The sequence below is a fragment of the Cyprinus carpio genome, chromosome B20, assembly GCF_018340385.1.
Source record: "Cyprinus carpio isolate SPL01 chromosome B20, ASM1834038v1, whole genome shotgun sequence".
Lineage (NCBI taxonomy): Eukaryota > Metazoa > Chordata > Actinopteri > Cypriniformes > Cyprinidae > Cyprinus > Cyprinus carpio.
Window position 1 is genome coordinate 20,286,451 of NC_056616.1, and position 21,533 is coordinate 20,307,983.

Sequence of the window (21,533 nt, forward strand, 5' to 3'; positions counted from 1 at the left end):
TATCAGTGATATGCACAGGGTCCGAGGTTTCTGCAGTTAACTCTTATTAATGAAAACGCAACTTAAACATATCTAACTAACTCCATTTACATAACTTTAAGGTATAAACTTTTTTGCTCCTATGTAGCATCACCAAACTGATTTACAAAAAGAATTCATTGAACTGAACACACCCCCGGTTTTCCATTGGTCAGTCAAACAGATAGACCCACCCCAAACTCACACCATTGGTTGAGACAGTGTTGTTGTATTGGGCCAGTCAAAACCAGCTAAACCCAACTAAAACCTAAAACCAACAGAGCAATGTCTAACGACCACAATATCATATGGGAGGCTTCTAGCTGTGTTGTGTCACTCGGTTTCAGGTATACATGACAATTTATGAAAGGCATCAATGTCCAGATGTTAGGAAGGCATCTTCACCCGCCATCCTAGTTGAATTAACTGAAAACATCCTTGATTTTACATAACTGTTTCAGTATGTCTAAGACTGCTGTATTGGTCAGCACAACATGACAATATATTATTTTTATTATTATTATTAATTTTCATTAATGACCTTTTATTTTATTTTATTTTATTTTATGTTATAGATTGGCTTATCCTGATTTGTGGAATAAGAATGGCTGGGGCTCGAACCCCTTCTGCCCTCCCACCTTTTGCACACACACATTGCATCCATTTGAGAAGCTTTTCTTTACCATCAATGGAAGGCTAGCATATGTGTTCATGTGTTGACTGCAGTCTGCTTCATATGACTTCCTGTGACGTGCGAGGGCTGAATGGGTGGAAAATGCTCTGATGTTTCTCTTGATTAGCTGGCGGTCACTAAAGCTGCCCAGTGCTTCTCTTCCCAATGTCACCTCAAGGTCTCCTGCTGGCAGAGTGCAGTGCTTGCCTGTGATCTATGGTCAGTTGAGATGAGAATGCGTCATACATTATTCAGAAGAGGGCTTTGATTGGCCGGACATGTGAAGGGGGCTTGTGTTTCCTATTTTATCTGACATATTCACCTAGGGTTAAGTGCCTTGCTCACGGGCACAGCGGCTATGGCCAGTTCAAAGGTCACTCCCAGTGGGGTCAGAACAAGCAACCTTTGGATAACCAACCCTGAACACTCCACTGCAATCACTCTTCAAAGGGCAAATAAATCGCAGAGTGTAAAAAGTAGCCATACACAAATATAGTGTAATTCAAGCTCAAGAAGCATTTGCATGAATTGATTGTTTTCTTGTTTGTAGTTGTGAATGTCACTGAAGCAAAACTATTATCGGGTGCCATTGATTCAACCCTCATTACAAATGGTGAACTTATTGAGTCCTCTGCTTTAAATTAAAAGTTTGATTGCACTGAAAAGAAAAGCGGTTCTCAGAAACGTCAGCAAATCTGCCATTTCGAGAGAATTAAGGAAATTGCATTGCAGCAGCACTCTGTATTGGTCTTTAAATCAACCCTGACCTTTCATTAAAATAAATGAACTGTTTGTTTTTCTTCCCGTTCAGAATCAGATCCGAAGTGAACAGTTAGGAATAAAAAGTGTTTACATAATGCTATTGGGGACTGTTGTAGTAATGGAAGGCTAGTGCTAGCCAAGCTCAATAATCCCTTGGGCACATTGCCCATATAATTCAATCAGTAGTGCAGGGGGGAGGGTGATTATCCATGACCCCTGTGTTAGTGAAGTCAACTCAGTTTGTGGTGCTAACCCACCTTTTCAGGATATTGTGTTAACTTAGTCCTATTCCTTTGAGACCTTATTATCTGCTTGTTGAAATGCTTTGCGCTGTAGAGGCCTAAGGGCTATCTGGAGCTGCTCTGATACACTGGATCACAGGAAGAATGTATTAGGCTGAAAGGTTCGTTTGGACTGGCTACAGCATGCAGCTATATAATAATACAGTGTATTAAAAGGATAGTTCACCTGAGTCATTAATTACTCACCCTCACGTCATTCCAAACCCGTAATTCCTTGAACCACTGATTTCACATGGGCTATCTTAACGAAGTCCTAACTACATTTGGGCCTTGAACATGGTAGTTGCGTTGCTGTCTATGCAAGGTCAGAAAGCTCTCGGATTTCATCAAAAATATCTTAATATGTGTTTTGAACATGAATGAAGCTCTTGTGGCTTTGGAACTACATAAGGGTGAGTAATTAATGAGAGAATTTTCATTTTTAGGTGAACTATCCCTTTAATAAGTATGTTGTATCTTGCAAAACTCACTAATAATAATTGAATTTGTAGTGCTTTTTATATATTACATGTGAACTTTAATAAGGGTCCAAACTTGGTATATAAAAATATTTTATTGTTCCTAGAGGTTTCAGATAATGCGCTGCCATCTAAAATTGCAGCAAAACCACTGAGGCAAAAGTCAAACTCAGATTGTAATTTTTCTCTTCAAGAGTGCTTTTTCTTTTTTATACTTAATGCAATTAAAAAAAAGGTTTAAAAAGGTGAGGGTAAAACATTGGTTATATACAGAGTACACAGAGTGTATCTATTATGCTCATAAAGGACACATTTATTAAATCAAAAAGGCAGTAAAAACAATAATATTGTGAAATATTATTATAATGTTATAATTATAAATTATAAATATAGTAAACGGTTTTGTATTTTAATATATTCTAAAACAGAATTTATTCCTTTGATGCAAAGCTGAATTTTCAGGATATTGTGTTAACTTAGTCCTATTCCTTTGAGACCTTATTATCTGCTTGTTGAAATGCTTTGCGCTGTAGAGGCCTAAGGGCTATCTGGAGCTGCTCTGATACACTGGATCACAGGAAGAATGTATTAGGCTGAAAGGTTCGTTTGGACTGGCTACAGCATGCAGCTATATAATAATACAGTGTATTAAAAGGATAGTTCACCTGAGTCATTCCAAACCCGTAATTCCTTGAACCACTGATTTCACATGGGCTATCTTAACGTAAACGGTTTTGTATTTTAATATATTCTAAAACAGAATTTATTCCTTTGATGCAAAGCTGAATTTTCAGCAGCAATTACTCCAGTCTTCAGTGTCATATGATCTTTCATAAATCATTCTAACATGCTGATTTGGTGCTCAAGAATCATTTATTATTATCAATGTTGGAAACAAGTGTGTTGCTTAATATTTCTGTGGATACAAAATTATACTTGATTCTTTGATGTATAGCAAGTTCCAAAGAACAGCATTTATTTGAAAACAAAGTCTCTACTGTCACTTTTTATCAAATTAATGTAGAAAATGAAAAAAATCATAAAAAAAATTAAAACATGTCTTGAGGCCCCTTCATTGTGCTCCATTTCATTAGACTCTGCCTAACTGCCAGCCTAATTTATTCTGGGCTCCCTTAAGCACAAAAAATCGACTAGTTATGTAGGCAGCCCAATGACTAGATGGTTTTGAAAATATTTAATTATGTAAAGTGTATCTGCAGTCACTGTAGATTTCCTGGCTATTGAAAATGTAATTTTCATAGTTGCACCACTTGCACACATCACGCACACTAATCACATCAAATATTACAGTACTCTACTAACTGAGGAAATCCAGATAAACTACTGGGTTCATCTGTATCATGACTTGCATGACATGATATTGCAATTGCCATGCCAATGCCTGAAACAAACCTCCCCAGACAATTTAAACAGCCTTGAGAACCAAACCTAAAACTTTATAGACAGCAAAGAGAAAAAAATATCATAGGAGATATGCATACAGTTTATTTGATAATTTGCATGAAATGACTCTAGATAGATATGTAAGGATGTGCATTATGTCCCAAAAATGGCTAATTAGACATGTATTGCCATAACATGTTATTACTACTCAAGCATTTCCAGGCTAATTAGACAGTTATTAGCAATTCAATAGGTACAGTTGATCTGAGGAGCTTGAATTTGCTTTGTAGCTCTAACTCAAGTGTAAAAGCAGGCCAAACCCAGAACAGCATGCCACCATCAGTTTACATAATCCATATCTGAGCTCAGCGATGCTCGTTAGCATGCTAATTTAAATTTAGTGCAGATGGCACGCTGTCTTTTGCTGAATAAGAGAGTTTTTAACTTCACTCATTTCTCAGCAGGAGGATGACATGATGTCATGGCATTCACCTTCTGAATTCTTTCCTTGGCCTGTCGTGAAGTAACTTGTGTATGTTGGGGGGAAAGGAAAGGTTGCATAAATTATAGGACATTGTTTATTCATGATTCATGGGCTTGAAGAGAAGCACTTTGCTGGAAAGGAAGAAAGAGGCTTTTAAAATGTTCTCCTATAGAGGAGTGGATGAGAATCAGTCATGTGTAATACATTTTCTTGGTACATTTCTTGGGTTGTGAAGTTTTATATTCTGTGACAAAGTGGGTCATTTTTCATCTTTAAAGAAGTAATTTTTTTTTATGTTAAGAAGGTAAGTTTTTGTTTTAGCTTTAATATTTTCAGTGATAATACTTGAAAAAGGATACATTTAGAGACAAACTTATTTTAGCATGCTGACAGCATGTGCTGTTATCAGTCATTTTTTTGTGTACTAGTTTAGAGACAACTGTAAATAAGCCATTCTTAAGTTGACTTCATACTAAAGAAAACATTGTGATGTTTTCAAAACACTGAAGCCTGACGTGTGAACCTCTCAGTCAACCAGCAGCATGAAGTTGGGCCTTTTTATCGAAGGCAGTTAGGCCAAGACAGAGGAGGTGGTGGATGAGTTTTTTTAATGTGATTATTTTTGCAGTACCTTTACAGAAATACAGATAAACTAATATAAAATATAAATATAAGATGAAAAACACTTTAAAAACTTAAATGAAAATGAGAAATGTTACTTTGGAAACTAACTGAAATAAAATAAGTTTATGTTGAAGTACTAGAATTAATAAAATTATAATAAAAGTCATAAAAAAAGCACTACAAAATGACTAGGATTGAAAATATAAAAAAGCTAATTGAGAATATTAATAATTACTATAGGTCTAATAGTATATAACCAATAATAAAATTAGACTGTAACAAACGCTACAATTTAATTGTTGTCTTTTTTTTTGGTAATTAACAGTTTTAGTTTTTGTTGCATTTAAAGGGTTAATGTCTGGATGGTTAGCAAAGCACCGTTACCCCCTACTGGTGGATACCGTAATTACACCACTTGGAAAAAGGCATTTCAAAATTAACTGTGTAACCTTACCAAAAAAATGTTTGCAGTATTTCATTATAGTATGCAGTAATTGATGCTTTATAAATGTCCAGTTTCTTTTTATTGAGCTCTTAATACTGACGTATAATTGCCAACTCAGAATTAGCATTAGTCAAGGGTTTGAGACTGTGTGCATTGCAGGTATCTTCAAAAGGTATTCTGATGAAGAACTTAACAGCTCAAATAAACAGACATAACGTATTGATTATGATTGTCAAAATGAGTGCTGCCACAATGTTGTAGCTGTTTCTTATAGTAGGCGTCTGATTGTGTTGACCACTGTACAGCACGTTTAGGTGTGTGTGTGTGTTTTGCTGAGAGATATGGCAATCTTCCAGCTCAGGCATTACCATCCACCCAGTTAGTGTTATCACCGCTGAGGTCAGCCCTGCTGTAGAAGCCAGTTGATTTGAACTGCATGCTGAGCCCTCAACAGCTGTCTCTCCTTCGCTCACTGTGGAGGTTTATATGTGCGATGACAGTGTTGACAGCTTGCATGGTGACTAAGATGTTGTAGGAATGTGCTTTTGATGCATGTCTTGATGGCAAGTAGAGGAATCTGAATCTGTATTTCTTGCTGAGCGCACTTTTACCCTGCAGTGCTGCCTTCTGTAGAGCGTATTGCTAGCAATGCCACAGTTCCTGGGTTTGACTCACGGGTATCACACATACTAATAAAGTCATTATAAGCATCAAGATGGTAGATTAGTCAATTAGTGAAGTTGATTAGTCAAAGATATAAAAAATCTGGCCTATTAGTACCAATAAGTCACATTTTTTTTGCAGTCTAAATCCCCCCCCCCCCCCCCAAAAAAAAATTGATTTACTGCAAAGGAATTTGTCCAATATATGTACAGTATATGTACAGATATTAATTTTAAGTTATGGAAAAGATTATGTTGAATTATTTCAAAAGAAAAGAAAAAGAAACTAAATTAAAAAGACTGTATGAACTATATATATATATATATATATATATATATATATATATATATATATATATTTAAGAATTAACATTTTATATATAACATTAAGGATCAATTAAGTGATTGATCATTAATATAAATACATACAGACAGACCCTTTTTACAGAATTTTAAAGTAATATACATACTTAATAAACCTGTAATTGTAGTTTCCTCCATTCATAAATGGTAATTCAATAGCATCATAATAGAATAATGTTTGATTCTATTAAAGAATTAGTTCATGTGACATCAGTGGTTCAGCCGTAATTTTATGAAGCTATACGAGAATACTTTTTGTGCACAAAGGCAAAAATAACAATTTTATTCAACAATTTCAGCTTCATAAAATTAAAGTTGAACCACTGATGTCACATGGACTGTTTTAACAATGTCTGTACTACCTTTCTGGGACTTTTTAATGTTTTAGTTGCTTGGTAGTTCCAAAGATGAACGAAGGACTTATGGGTTTGGAATGACATGAGGGTGAGTAATTACTCACTGAATTTTCATATTTGGGTGAATTAATATTATAGTGTTCTTAATTTTATTAATCAAAAATCGATAAGCTAATCGCTTAAATTATTAACAACAAATCATTTTATTTCCTTATAGATAGTTTTCATCTTGTTCTTTAGATTTCTTCAGATTAGCCAAATAGTGTAAGTTATGTGTAAGTTATGCATTGAAAGTCTTTTAAAAGCATTGTATTTTTAAATCTGTAAAAATAAAGTCAGGTTAATTAGACAAACAGTCAATAATGTTTCATTCACTCCACTGCTGTTTGCACCGTCCTGCATATTCAGGCATTAGATTCCGCTGTGCACATTTAATAGGTTTGGGTTCTCTGATATCCTAGGATGAAAAATCCATGACTTTTGCATTGTTAAATGGCTTGCATTAAGAGTAGCGTGACAGGGATGGTGTAGACTGGCTGAGACATGGAAAAGGCTGGCATCAGCTTGTGCTCTGATTACGCAGGCTTTTAGCGGCTGGAGTCTGTCTGCAGGGCGTTTCTGTGATCGTGCAGTTTGCCTCGCACCCTACATCAGTTTAATTCAACAGCTGTGTAAGGGCAGGTTGTCTCTCTCACCCTTGTATTCTCACTGGGAGTCTCTCTCACCTCTGTTTTGTTCTTCTCACTTATTTTATTTTAATTAATTTAGCATATCTATTTATCCAAAGTGATTTTTTTTTAACTACAGGAACAGTCACCCTGGAGCAGTTTGGCGTTAAATGTTTTATAAACACAGTGGTAGCTAATAATTCAGGGTTCAAACCCACAAAGTTTCAGTTACCATCCTAGATCTTTAACCATTAATATAGCCTCTCCTCTAGAGCAGTTTGAAAGTGTGTTCTTAGATGAAAAGGTTTTAATGTTGTCATTATTTTGGTGTTTTGCGTTTCAGAGTTTTAAATTATTTAAACTGTGTTTACAGTAGGGGTGCTCCGAATTATCGGCTACCGATCACAATCGGCTGATAATCGCTTTGGGATGATTGATCGGCGGTCTCTAAAAAGGCCGATCTCATAAAACCGATCTCAAGCTGATGACGCGCCTGCCGTGAGAGGTTTGGCGTGACATGCAGCGGCACCATCTCAGTCTCTGTCCAGCGCGGGTGAAATAATTAGAATGCTTTAGGTGAGGTACAATTCACATTTCTTCATTAAATAACTGATAAAGTAATTTGAAAAAGTTTCTGAGACATAATTTTACAAACAGCGTTAATGAATCACCGTGCACTCTCTTTCTCTCTCAAATTACAAATGGCCTCAAATCACATCGCGTCTGCACTATAAGTGAGCTGCATGCTGCACAGTTGACACAGGAATTGTCACTTGCACTATCGAGGCAGTGTCGCATCGTCACTAATGTTTATAAATTGCATTTTTTCTTTTTGATTCTTGGCAGTGTTTAAACCATTCAACGCTCACTCGTTTTCCTGAAGGCCGTGCGCTCGTGCACACTTGCAGCTCACACACATAATGCCAGGTTCACATTACTCTGTTTGCAGTGCGTATGTAGTGAGTATTTTTCCGCGCTCATGTTAACGGATTAAAGCGTTCACAATGCACACACGGTTGTGGTCTGGCAGTGTTTAGGTGCGGTGCGGTGCGTCTGCAGTAGTGCAGAGATAGTTTCCACACCGAGTTTATTTTTTGCTGCGCTGCACGCGCTGAAAGTAACAATTAAAGTAACAGCGCATTGTTTGCAGTAAATGAACATGCATTGACACAAAAATGGACTACAAACGCACTGCAAACAGAGTATATGTGAACCTCACATACAGCTCACAAAATCAGGCTTGCACTGTTGTGCAACAAATATATGATTGTTAAAACAAAAATACAGTGCATGATCAAACATTTAGGTGAGATAAATATATATTTTTGAAAAATGTCCCCCTTCACCCCTCACCTAAGAGAGGAATTAATTTTCATGAATGAAATTCAGGCCCTGAATAAATGTCTAAAAATCTTGATTGGATTATCACTATAAATAATTCTACATGGTAAAAAGAAGTTCACCAAAAACAGTAAAAACAGTAATATTACATACTATATATATATATATATATATATATATATATATATATATATATATATATATATATATATATATATATATATATATATATTTATATATAATTTTGAATTATAATCTCAAGTAACTATTCTCTATTTGAATATATTTTATAATGTAATTTATTCCTGTGATGGCAAAGCTGAATTTTCAGGAGCCAGTTTCAGTATCACATGATCCTTCAGAAATGCTGATTTTGTGCTTAAGTAAGATTTCATTATTATCAGTGTTGAAAACAGTTGTGCTGCTTAATATATTTGTGGAAACCGTGATGCCTTATTTCCAGGTTTCTTTGATTAGTAAAATTGAAACGGAAATATTTTGCAACATTGTAAAAATCTTTACTGCCACTTTTGATCAACTTAATGCAACCTTGCTGACTAAAAGTAATATTTTCTTTATAAAGCAAATCATCCTTACCCCAAACTTTGAAATATAGTGTGTTACACACAAATTATGTGATTCTTCACATTTATGGTACTTTCTGGAACTTTGCAGGATAAATTACCATCCACTTTCCTTATGGAAAAGAGCAGATTGTACAGTCTGTATCTCCTTTTGTGTTTCACAGAAGAAAGAAAACAATTATATGGAAAGTTATGAGAGTGAGTAAATTATGGCAAATTCGTAATTATCTTTTTATTTGTTTCATTTCACACAAACCAATTTACTATAAAAAGAGATTATAAAAAACAGAAATAAGCTGATATGATATTCTGCAATGTCTTGAATATGGCAAATTATTGTTCTTCTCCTTTATTTTCCCATCAGAGAATAGATACTTGGATCTTGATCAGGTGGCATTCCCACGTGATAGCATGTCTTCTGACACAGTACACATGTGAAGATCTATTTCTACATTCGGTTCTTGGATCCAAAAGAAAGTAAAAAGAAGAATATTAATGTAATGTGAAAGTTGAGAATTTCTCACAGCCATGCCCTAGATAGTTATTAAAAAAAACTCTCTTTTACATAACAAAACATTTCATAACCTGCCAGATTTGCACGGAAGAACTTAGGGAGGGGGCCGCACAGCACAGCAGCAGCTCTCCAGTTCTTCATGACTTGCACTTTGTTTTCTTTTGCTCTCCTCTACTTTGGTGAAGGGCAAGGCCATATGGAGCAGAAGGACCAGCCCCATGAGAGAATCATTTTGCATGTGTGCAGGGTACATCACAGTGTGCATTACTTCCCGTCTCAGCTCTCTTTTCTCTACCCAGTGCCAGTCTGGCAGGGGCTTATGACCGGACCTATGCTACCCCAGAGGGCTTCTGCTGTCTGGAGGAGTTTGACAGTGTGTGAACTCTTTGATATATGAGAGCACTCTGCATCTTCACAGGGTGGCGCTGTGTTCGGTTGTTTGATTTTGTGCTGGCTGAGTTTAGATGAGATCAGAGACAGCTGCCGTCCCATCAGCCTTAGCTAGTGGGGAAAAATATTTACTTGGAACTATTCATCCTTAAAACCAGATAAATTTACCTGAGAAACAAAAAACTGCATGAGGTGTTAAAGGGATAGTTCACACAAAAATGAAAATTATGTCATCATTTACTCATTTTCCACTTGTTCCAAACCTGTATGAGTTTCTTTCTTCTGTTAAACACAAAAGAAGCTATTTTTAAGAATGTAAGTATAGTAACTTAACTGTTGACGGTAGCCATTAATGTATGGAAAAAAGTACACACACATATATATATATATATTGCAGGTAGGTCTCTTGAAGCATCTTGGAGACGTTGCCACAGTTCTTCTGGATTTAGCCTTTCTCAGTTTGTTCTGTTTCTTCGTGTCATTCCAGACAGACTGGATGATGATGAGAGCAGATATCTGTGTGGGGCACTGGCTGTTGTCAGACTCTTTGTGCAAACAAAAATCTCACTGGATTATTACAAGTAATGGCAAAATGAATGTTTGGAAATATAAACTGATATTTTTGACACACTACAGCAAAAGATGGAAACAACTGACTTAAAACCATTTTTAGCTTGTGAAAATACTATAATTTTGGCCAACACTATATATGAACTTTGTTATATTTGGTAAATGGAAATGTATCTTGTTTTAAAGGGGTCGTAATATGCGATTTACATTTTTCCTTTCTCTTTGGAGTGTTACAAGCTCTTGGTGCATGAAGAAGATCTGTAAAGTTGCCAAGACTAAAGTCTCAAATCCAAGGATATATTTTTTATAAAAGTTAGGACTCATTCAAACACTCCCCCACATATCTACTTCACTATGTAGAAATATTTGTGTAATTCCGCCCAAATGTTCACGCAAAGAAAGAAGGCGTGGTTTCAGTTCAGTGGTTTCACCGCAGTTAGTGTTGAAGCAGCAATGTCAGGGAGATGCTGTGTGTTTCTAGGTGAAAGAAAGTAGATGCATTTAGGAATCTTTAAGATTACTTACAACAGAACAGCAACACATTTTATGTTGACCGTTTCGTGAACCTAGGAGAGGAGGTAATTCTGACTTTGCTACGACAATCTGGCGCTTCTGAGTCAGCTACTGTAAGTATGGTCTGTTATTAGTTTAAGTACGCAAAGAAAGAAGGCGTGGTTCAAGTATTAGCCAATAGTATCTGCGCATGCGCACGCGCGCGCGTGTGTGTGTGTGTGTGTGTGAGAGAGAGAGAGATAGAGAGAGAGAGAGAGAGAGAGAGAGAGAAAGAGACAGGGTCACACAGTGGAGTCTTAACCGTCCATGGCTTGTGTACTGCAGACACATAGGAGCATCATCACTGTGTCTGTTACGCGACTCTGTTCCTCTTTCGGGCTTGAAATGATGGTAAATCTAAGGATATTATTAACTGTCTTTACATTTATTTTGAAAGATGAAGCTCACGATTATGGAAAGGGATGAAACATTTCCGACGAGTGCTTGCGATGTTCGGCCAATCACAATGCACTGGGTCAGTTCGCCAATCAGAGCAGACTGCGCTTGTCAGAAGGAGGGACTTTGTAGAAAATTAGGCTTTTGAGAGAGGCGGGGCATAGAGGACCTACAATAATGTACAGTATTTTAAAAATAATGTGTTTTTTGAACATTGAAGCATGTCAACATATTCTGTTAAACCAAATACACAAAATAATGATCTTTAAAAAAGTATCATATGACCCCTTTAAATATATTCACATTTGCAAAAACAAGACCAAAAGCTGATTAAGGAAATTATGTATTAATTTATTTAACCCCTTAACTGTCACTCACATTTTTGAACATAGACTTGAAAGTGCACTTTCCAAACTAAAATTTTTATAATTCATGAACAAAAACATTTTATAACATGATATTGGTGTACCCTTTTTGTGGTAAAGCAATGTCTGATTTTAAAATGGGTTTTTAAGGATGAATTTTGAGATTTTAAGTTTTCAGTTGATATATCATTTCTGTTTATTTCTAAAGTGTGACAGAGAAAAAGGCAACGAAGAAGACTTTTTTTTGACAAGGTCAGAACTCCTGTTATGATGTAGATTTTTGAGGGTACACTCTTGTCATAAATTAATCTATTACTTTTCCTTTATAATTTTTAACATAAAATATTGGTAAAATATCTATTTAGGAGTCTTAGACCTTAGAGGGACGGGGTGACAGTTAACAGGTTTGACTTGCATTGTTAAAATGATCTTTTAGCATTTAAAGATTTTATTTAATTAATTTACATTTTTGCATAACCAAATAAAGTTAAATTTAGTGGCATGTGAGTGGCGCAGGTGTTTATCACTTACTTCAATGGCCTCGCTCTGTTCCCATCGGCCCCGCCCCACTCATCACAATAGAGTAGTATTAAATATTCAACTCATCATTAACCTTCTTGAACCCCCTGAAATACAAATAATGTCATGGTGGCGACTTTCCATTGACTTCTGTTGCTTTTATACTGAGCTAATGACATGTTCTATCATCTATCTCAATCCCTAAACACACAAGCCTTTCTGCATTTTTATATACATTATTTAGTTTGTTTATTATTTCGCTTGAGGAACTTCGGGCCCTATTTTAAAGATCTAAGCGCATGGTGTAAAGCGCACGGAGCAGGTGCACTCAGGGTGTGTCCGAATCCACTTTTGCTAGTTTAACGACGGGAAAACGGTCATCACGCCCAGGCGCATGATCTAAACGGGTTGTCCCTATTCTCTTAATGAGTAATGGGTGTTTCATCGCACTTCAACACACCTCTTTTTTAGACCAGCACACCCATGGGAGCACAAATGGGCGCAAATGCATTTGCTATTTAAACAACGCGGCGCAGGACGGAAAAATGAGAACTGCGTCGGGCTGAAACTACCAAAAACAATTGCGCCGGGTGTATGATCGGGCCCCTTGTCTGCTCCTGGTTATGTAGGTGATTTCAGCTTTTGTCGTCCTTGTGGCACACACACTCTCACACACATACACTTTTCTCTAATTTGCTGAAAACTATGAGAGTCTCATTTCCCAGTCTTTGAGCGTGGCATCTGTTCCTAAGTGCTCAGAATTTATTATTAGCTTAGTTCAGCTCTGCCATCACACTCCAGTGATTCTGTCGTTTAATATTTAGCAGCCAAATAACTCTTCACTCAAATGTGAGGTTAGATAACGTTTAAAAACCTTACAGTGGCTTCTCAAATACCTAGTGAAAAAATAGCAATTCTCATCTATTGATTTTGCTCAAAAAGGGCCTTCTTGTTTACTTTCAAATTGCTTTTTGGCTTATAAAACATGATATATTATATCTATTGTCCATGGTGCCTATAAATCTTCACTTTACTTGAGTATCTGCAGCTTGGCGCCAGCATAAAAACCCTTTATCCACCCCTGTTGCTCATTAGATTGGAAATCAGTGGTGTTTTGGGCACAATAGGTGACAAATAGCACTTTGGCTGGGATGACATTGGGAACAGGTGAATGTAATTTTTGCCCTCAGTCACTGAGAGGGTAACAGCATTAGGAGGGGAATGATGCCCTCCTTCAAAGGGGAGCTACGTGCTGCTCTTGTAGTGGCACAGAACGATTACACTGCTCACGTCCGCATTGCAGCCCTCTTCTGCAAAGAGGCAGGCACTGCGCTGGGTGTTGATGGCCTTAGTTAACAGACACATACACACATACGCTCACCCACCACTAAAATTTCATGCATTCATAGTGCTATCTGTGAAGTTCCTGTTTTTACCTTGATGCAACAAAATGATAGTTGAAAAGGCACTAAAATGAAGCAGGTTTTTAATGTGAGCAAATGTAAAGATTAGCATTTCTGACCAACGGAAATAACAGTCATGATACTGTTCCTAATATGCAGTACCATTTATGCAGTACTCTGCTGCTCAGAAAAATGCAGATGTGTCTCTTAAGTCTTAAGTCTCTTATGCTCTTCAAGGCTGCTTTTATTTGATCAAAAATATAGAAAACAGCATTATTGTGAAATATTATTACAATCCAAAAAAGTTTTAGTTTTAATATATTTTATATTTGAATGCTGTTTATTCCTGTCATGGTAAAGCTGAATTTTCAATAGCAATTACTGTTCAAAGCATTCATTTTGAAAAAAAGTTGTGCTGTTTTTTGTGGAAACAGTGATACTTCTTTTTTTCACTGAATTAAAATAACATTTATTTGAAATTTTTGTAACATTTCAAATGTTTTTAATGTCAGTTTTAGTCAATTTAGTACAGATTTGCTGAATAAAATTTTTAATATATGTTTTTTTTTTTTTGTATCTTTCCAATCCCAAACATTTGAACAATAGTGTATTTCTATAAAAGTGTTTCAGACATATCAAAAATATTTTTTCTTTGCATCAACCTCAGGGACTTTTTGTATTGTTTTCCTCTTTTTCAGTTTTTCCCTTACGGTGATGCCTCAAAGTTTGCTCAGCACGCTTTCAGAACCTTCGACAAGAATGGAGACGGCACCATCGACTTCAGAGAGTTCATCTGTGCCCTTTCCATCACATCACGAGGCAGCTTCGAACAGAAACTCAACTGGGCCTTTAACATGTACGACCTGGACGGAGACGGCAAAATCACACGAGTTGAGATGCTTGAGATCATTGAGGTACTCGATTCAGTCAGTTCTCCTGTTTACTTGCATAAAGCAATAAATAACTAAAAAGACTTCTTATTTCAAGAATGATTTCAACTTGGCTATTACTTAATTTTTTACTAATTAAAATCCCATTCAAAATCCGTCTTCTTGAATAAGCTATATTAGTTATTCTATATCAGTGGTTCTCAACCTTTTTGAGGTCCCCTATTTAAAGGCCCACTGACTTTTCCAGTTTTTATACTTTTCTGCATAAGGATAAAGTATTTTGAAAAATATGTTTTACATATCCACAATTTCTTCTCTAATAAAATATTTTAGAGCTTGGCATAATTAGAAAAATGAATATTAATTGTAAAAATGACTATAGCGTGAGTTACATGATTTTGTTAATTTACATGACCTTTTCAGGTCTAGAAATCTCACTTTGAAATTATTTTATGTTTTTTCAAGACTTGGGGAATCCTGGTTATAAATGTCTTGATTTTTATTTGTTTTGGTTTGTTTTAACCCCTGTTTTGCCTTATTTTAAGTCATCTTGAGACCTCCCTAGAAGTTGAGAACTGTGGTTCTACTGTATATATGGAGTGAGTCGCCCTCTCATGGTCAGAAAGAGAGTTGGCAAAAAAATAAGGATTGAGATTTGAGTAAAGTTGCCTGTATTAGCAGCACAGCTCAGTGTGTCTTTGACTCTTCTAAGAATTTTAACCCATCTTGTTCTATTTTTCTCATAAAGGCAATCTACAAGATGGTGGGGACTGTTATCATGATGAAGATGAATGAGGACGGCCTGACGCCCGAGCAGCGGGTCGACAAAATCTTCAGTAAGATGGATAAGAACAACGACGACCAGATCACATTGGAAGAGTTCAAAGAAGCAGCAAAGAGTGACCCATCCATTGTATTACTGCTGCAGTGTGACCTGCAAAAATGAGCATCTCGGGAAAGAGCAAGGAACTGCACAAATGATTAATGTTCCATTCAGTTTGCAGCTATTTCCACTGATAAAAAAATTGCTTGGACTACCTTTCAATGAATCCGCTTCCTGTGTTTGAAACACTTGTGTGCATGAGAATGTTCTTTGCTAACGAATTTCACATACGAATACCTTTGCACACACAAATACACTCTCACACACACATACATGAATACACTGCAAATGCGTACACACACACACACACACACACACACACACACACAGACCATGCCATGCACAAATAGAATTATATGAATATTAATATACATATATACTGAGTTGTCGAAATTAACTGCCAAAATGTGAAGAGCGTGCAAAGTACCTTCTGAATCCACTGGAGCTTGCGCATCATTGATGTGCTGTATTAAATCGAGCTACTATTTATTGTACTTATGCTAGCTATGTGTACCATATACTGCGTAATGTCAACCGAACCGATTCGTATGGTAATCGTAACTGTTCCGGATTTACCCACTCATCTGGATGGACAAAAAGATAAGCTCATGTCCATCAAACTTTTCCCTTCAAATGTGCTTGTACTATTGGTGAATATAAATGTAGTTTATTTGCATGCCATTAGGTTTGCCTTAAGAGTACTTCCCTCATTTGCATCCTGCATAAAGAATGATAACAAGCCTTATTTAAAAGAAACATTTGAGATGTGAAATAGAATTAGATGGATAATTCGTTGGTTTTGCAAAGACTTGTGATGCATTGATGGGAAAAGGTTAGTTTACTACACCTTCAATGTCTAGCATGTACATCACACGAGAGGGATTCAATGTGGCCGAATGTAATCCGTCGGAGAGCATACATTCATTCTCATGGTCGAAATATTACGCCATAAAAAATATTCCCATATTAAACCTACAAGCTGTGCAGTTTCAGATAGTCATCAAATGTAATAAATTGCATATCAGTGTGCAGATTCATGTGGGGCCTGAGCATGGAATGAATTTATGAAGATAATTTTTAGGGTTAAAGTGATATAAAATAATGATTTTGCCTTTAAAAATGTACCTGTTCAAACTCGTTCTTGACAGCTAAAACGTCTAAGACTGTATTTATTCCTACTTTTTACGGGCTGCTCTTACAGGAGCACTCCAACAGAGGGTTTTAAAGGTTAGCCCTGAGGATATTACGTTTTAAATCCAGACATTTGCACCAACTGCACATTTTGAGCACCGACTCGATTTCTAAATATGCACATTTCTGTGCTCCATTTGAAAGTACATTCTGCCAGTGTCAAGAGCTTTACAAGCATAACCTTTGTCATTGTAATGTTTACCTACGTAGGCACCGCACCAAATTCATGCAATGGCAAACTTTTCCGATTTAAAAGTTATTTTGTACATGTAGCATGTATTGTGCCCCTGATGCAATGGCTGCACTACTTCTTGTGTTGTGGTTTAAACTAATAAAAGAGTATATGGGATTTTTTCCTCAATGTCAGAGTTTGATTTGAAAGGAATGGAGCATGTAGATACTGAACTGTATTACCTGCAATTACAATATAATTTGTTTATCAGCACATATCAGGACTGATTTTATGTAGTTCTGCATTAACTTTTAAGAAGGAATATCCTTGTACTGTAATTTTAGGAAGAAGGTGAAAGCTATCATTTTAATAAGAGAATGAAGAAACATCATTTTGCAAAAACGGTCAGATTTCATGTTAGAATCGTCTGTGGACACAGCATCGTCCACTTGAAGTAATGAAATTCCTGCATAACAGGAATGACATATGTATGGTCGCTGTGATTTTGCCAAGTAAGACATTTTCCTGGATCAACATAACTGTCCAAAAATATAGATTTAACCCAATCCCTACCCCTAAACCTAACTCTACCCATAATTTAATCCTAAAATTAGCTGATTAACAAGGGTGGAGAAGCACCTAAACCTGATCCTAAGCCTAAAACAGATATTCCTGAAAAGTTATCCCTCAATTCTGATTGGTTGATAGGAGTCAACAATGATGTTGATCCAGGAACATGTAGTAAGTTACTTGGTGAAATCAGGTTCACCAGATAGGTCTATACATATTATATAAAATGAGCGACTAAATATTGAAACATTCATGCCAATTTTGGTGGTTTTGTTGTTTATTTATTCGATCAGTTGGATGAATTGAATTCCGTTAATTAAATGAAAAACTGGTAAGTATTAAATATTTTTTATAATTTCTCTCTGCTGTTTAGATATTTTACATTTATATTTACATTACATTTAGTCATTTAGCAGACGCTTTTATCCAAAGTGACTTACAAATGAGGACAATGGAAGCAATCACATCAACAAAAGAGCAATGATATACAAGTTCTATAACAAGTCTCTGTTAGCCTAGCAAGGTCTTTTATTATTGTGTAATAAATAAAAAGAAAACAGATAGAATAGAAAAAGAATAGAGTAAGCTAGTGTTAGAGGCGTTTTTGCTTTTGTTAGTTGTATAATAAATAAAAAGAAAACAGAATACAAAAAAGATTAGAAAAGCAAGTGTTCGTTTTTTTTAAAGAAAACAAGCAGTTATTAAATGAATAGAGTGCAAGTCTAAAAGGGACAATTTTTTTAAAGAATAGAATTAGAATAGAACATGTTAGAGTTTGAGGGTCAAAGAAAGGTGGAAGAAATGTGTTTTTAGCCGATTCTTGAAGATGGCTAAGGACTCAGCTGCTCGGATTGAGTTGGGCAGGTCATTCTACCAGGAGGGAACATTTAATGTAAAAGTCCATGAAAGTGATTTTGTGCCTCTTTGGAATGGCACAATAACTTGCAGAACGCAAGCTTCTAGACGCACATATTTTATATAGCCAAGATATTACAAAAATATATACATGAATAAAGAACAAATTAAAATGTACAGATTTAATATAGTAAATTAAATATAATTGAAAACAAAAATAAGATGTTACATCTTAGCAATATGTATTGAAGTCTATAACAAAATAAATGAAAAGTCTGCACAGGTGTAGCGTCTTAAGAGATTTTGAGTTATGAGGAAGAAATAGTTTGATATGGCAAGTTGCAATAAAAGGATAATAATAAAGGGGGCCTTTTAATTTCTTGTTTTATTCATGTTATAGAAACCAAATAACATATTTAAAAAACCAAAAGCAGATTTTGGTCAATAAACAAATTATCTAAAATTATTGCTTACAAGGACAAAAACTATTATGGAAATCCCGTTTTTATAGACAATATGAAAAAAATAAGAACTTTTGTTTTTCTAATATATATATATATATTTATATTTAATTTCAGAAAACATATAATACAAACAACATCAGGGAATTTTTTTGACAACATTTACACTTACATCAACAACAAGATAAACCTGGGTTTATGCTCACATGAAGAGAAAAGCATCATAATAAAGTTAATGTGTCTTTAAACACATCATAAAACATAAAAAAAACTTTTTTCACTTTTTTTATTTTTATTTTTTATAAATATTAGAGATTAAATTACAGAGTTGAATTCAGCAAGGAAAAGTGTAAGACACAACGACGACTTGCACCATTTTTGCTTATGGATAGAGAATTTTGCATAAAAAATAGAGCAATTAACATCATATTCAAAAGAAACGTGTTTTGGGTTTTCCATAATAACAAATAATATATTTGAAGGGAAATGGTACACCTCATTCATAGGGCCAAAAATATAAAAATTTAATCAACCCAAAAATGTGTTCGTAATGCTACATTTAATATTTTAAATGTTTAATCTTTATTAAATCTTTACGATACAAACAGTAAGAACACACAAATAGAGTCATTAATACAGAAACAACAAATAATAGGCAAGAGCAGAACCAGGGGGAGTTTCAAATAAATACATTAAAGATAGAGCATTACTGAATGCTTTTAACAGCCTTCTTATTTTTTAAATCATGGATGGATTTGATGTACTGTTCCGTCTCCTTACCAAAAGCAATAAAAGAAGGTTTAGAATTACTTAATTTGGCTTTTTGAATATGATATTTCCCTAAAAAAATCAATAGATTAATTAGATATAATTTTTTTCTGTTTTTTACTCTTGTTATCATGGAAACCAAACAGTACATTTTTTCATAACAAAGAAAAATCAGCAATAAGTTTAACAGTAATGTATTTAATATTTTAATAATGAAGCGAGTGGAATCGCCGCTTGACGTCACCTCAAAGGAATCTACCCGGAGCCTTCCCGGAAGGACGTCATCGCACTGCGCCAACAAACATTGTGCAGTGCGGAGCTACTTAGCTTGTGCTAGCTGCTACTTGTTTCTACTTGTAAAGGTTTTTGTTGTTGTAAAGTTTGAGTTGTTTCCTTTAAAGAGATCCAGCCATGGCGATGCAAGCAGCTAAACGAGCGAATGTAAGTCCAGAATTGGTTCAAACGTATCGTGATGTTGGTAGAGTTGGGCTCAAAATGGCTAATCAGTACACTAGAGATCGATGTTCATTGTTGATTTCCTGGTATAAACATGATCAGTTAGCTCTAAGACAGACTATTTGCGTCTATGTTGGAATTCTTTAAATCCTCTTTCATAATTAAATGTCACTCGAAGCACTTGTGGACGTTCATATTCTTTAAATGGCCGCGTGGTTTGTGTTTTACTAATCAGAAACTATTAACATTTCATGTATGTGTATGTTAATATTTGTCTTTGCTGGCATGTTTCAGATTCGTTTACCTCCAGAGGTGAACAGAATACTGTATATACGTAACCTTCCATACAAGATCACCGCAGAGGAGATGTATGACATCTTTGGAAAGTATGGGCCAATTCGTCAAATCAGAGTGTGAGTATCCGTGTATTTCTCACATTTACATTCTATTATCCATAACGGACACCGATGGACCGAAGTACTGATTATGTGTCTTTTTGTAAGCTGAGTATCTGATTGTTCTCTGATTGTTTTAGTGGCAACACACCAGAAACAAGAGGAACAGCCTATGTTGTATATGAAGACATCTTTGATGCCAAAAATGCCTGTGATCACCTTTCTGGATTCAATGTTTGCAACAGATACTTAGTTGTACTGTACTATAATGCAAACAGGGTGAGTGGAACTGATTTGCCTTTGATTTGGACGCTAACTTTATCCTATGTAAAATTAAAATGTTTTCATTATATTTCATTGTATGTTAAAGAAGTAATTAACCAAAAAGTAAGATTCTGCCATTTACTGCATTTCTGTTTCAAACATTTATAATTTTATTTCTTCTGGGGAGGACAAAAGGAGGTATTATGCAGAATGTCCAAAACATTCTTTTTCATACAATGAAAGCAGTGACTTTTGTCCAGCTATTCATTTTTGGATTAACAATTGCTTTATTGATGTTAACTTTGATTGTGGTACAAAACTCTTTTAACTCTGTAATGATTTTTTTTTTTTTCAGCTTTCCAAAAAATGGACACAAAGAAAAAGGAAGAGCAGCTGAAAATTCTCAAAGAGAAGTACGGGATAAACACAGACCCACCGAAATAGTCAACATTTTCTTTATTATTTCTGTTGCTCTGTTGTTCTGTCTTACACCCATATCCTTCTCACTTTACCCCATTAAGTAAAGATTGTTTTACAAAAAAAAAATACCTGTTGAACAGTGTTCATTACTTGGCCTGAAGTCTTATGTATTGACCTAATGTCTTTTTCATTGATTTTTCTGTTAATATTGAATAAAATAGCATTTGTTTTACTAAATCAGTGATTTTCTTTTTTAATATAATTGCCTGGTTTCTTATTTGCACATTTTGTTTTACATGAAAACTAGTTATAATCAGCTAGGTTTTATAAATTAAAATACATAATGATTCGACTG

At 35.3% G+C, this 21,533-nt stretch overlaps 2 protein-coding genes across 2 annotated transcripts in view; both read left to right on the plus strand.

Moving 5' to 3' along the window:
• vsnl1a (visinin-like 1a) overlaps positions 1–17,166 on the plus strand; it is a 29,446-nt gene extending 12,280 nt beyond the window's left edge. Inside the window, exons 3-4 of the mRNA XM_042746390.1 lie at positions 14,552–14,767; positions 15,492–17,166. Of these exons, the coding sequence (XP_042602324.1) occupies positions 14,552–14,767; positions 15,492–15,689 (414 nt within the window). The 3' untranslated portion in view covers positions 15,690–17,166. The remainder of the gene's footprint in view (positions 1–14,551; positions 14,768–15,491) is intronic.
• Positions 17,167–19,906: 2,740 nt separating this feature from the next.
• Positions 19,907–21,415, plus strand: LOC109067956 (splicing factor 3B subunit 6-like). Its single transcript, XM_019084832.2, has 4 exons — positions 19,907–20,084; positions 20,394–20,512; positions 20,635–20,773; positions 21,113–21,415. Exons 1-4 carry the CDS (start codon positions 20,055–20,057, stop codon positions 21,200–21,202), a joined length of 378 nt encoding a protein of 125 aa, XP_018940377.2. The 5' UTR covers positions 19,907–20,054; the 3' UTR covers positions 21,203–21,415.
• The last annotated feature ends 118 nt before the right edge of the window (positions 21,416–21,533 follow it).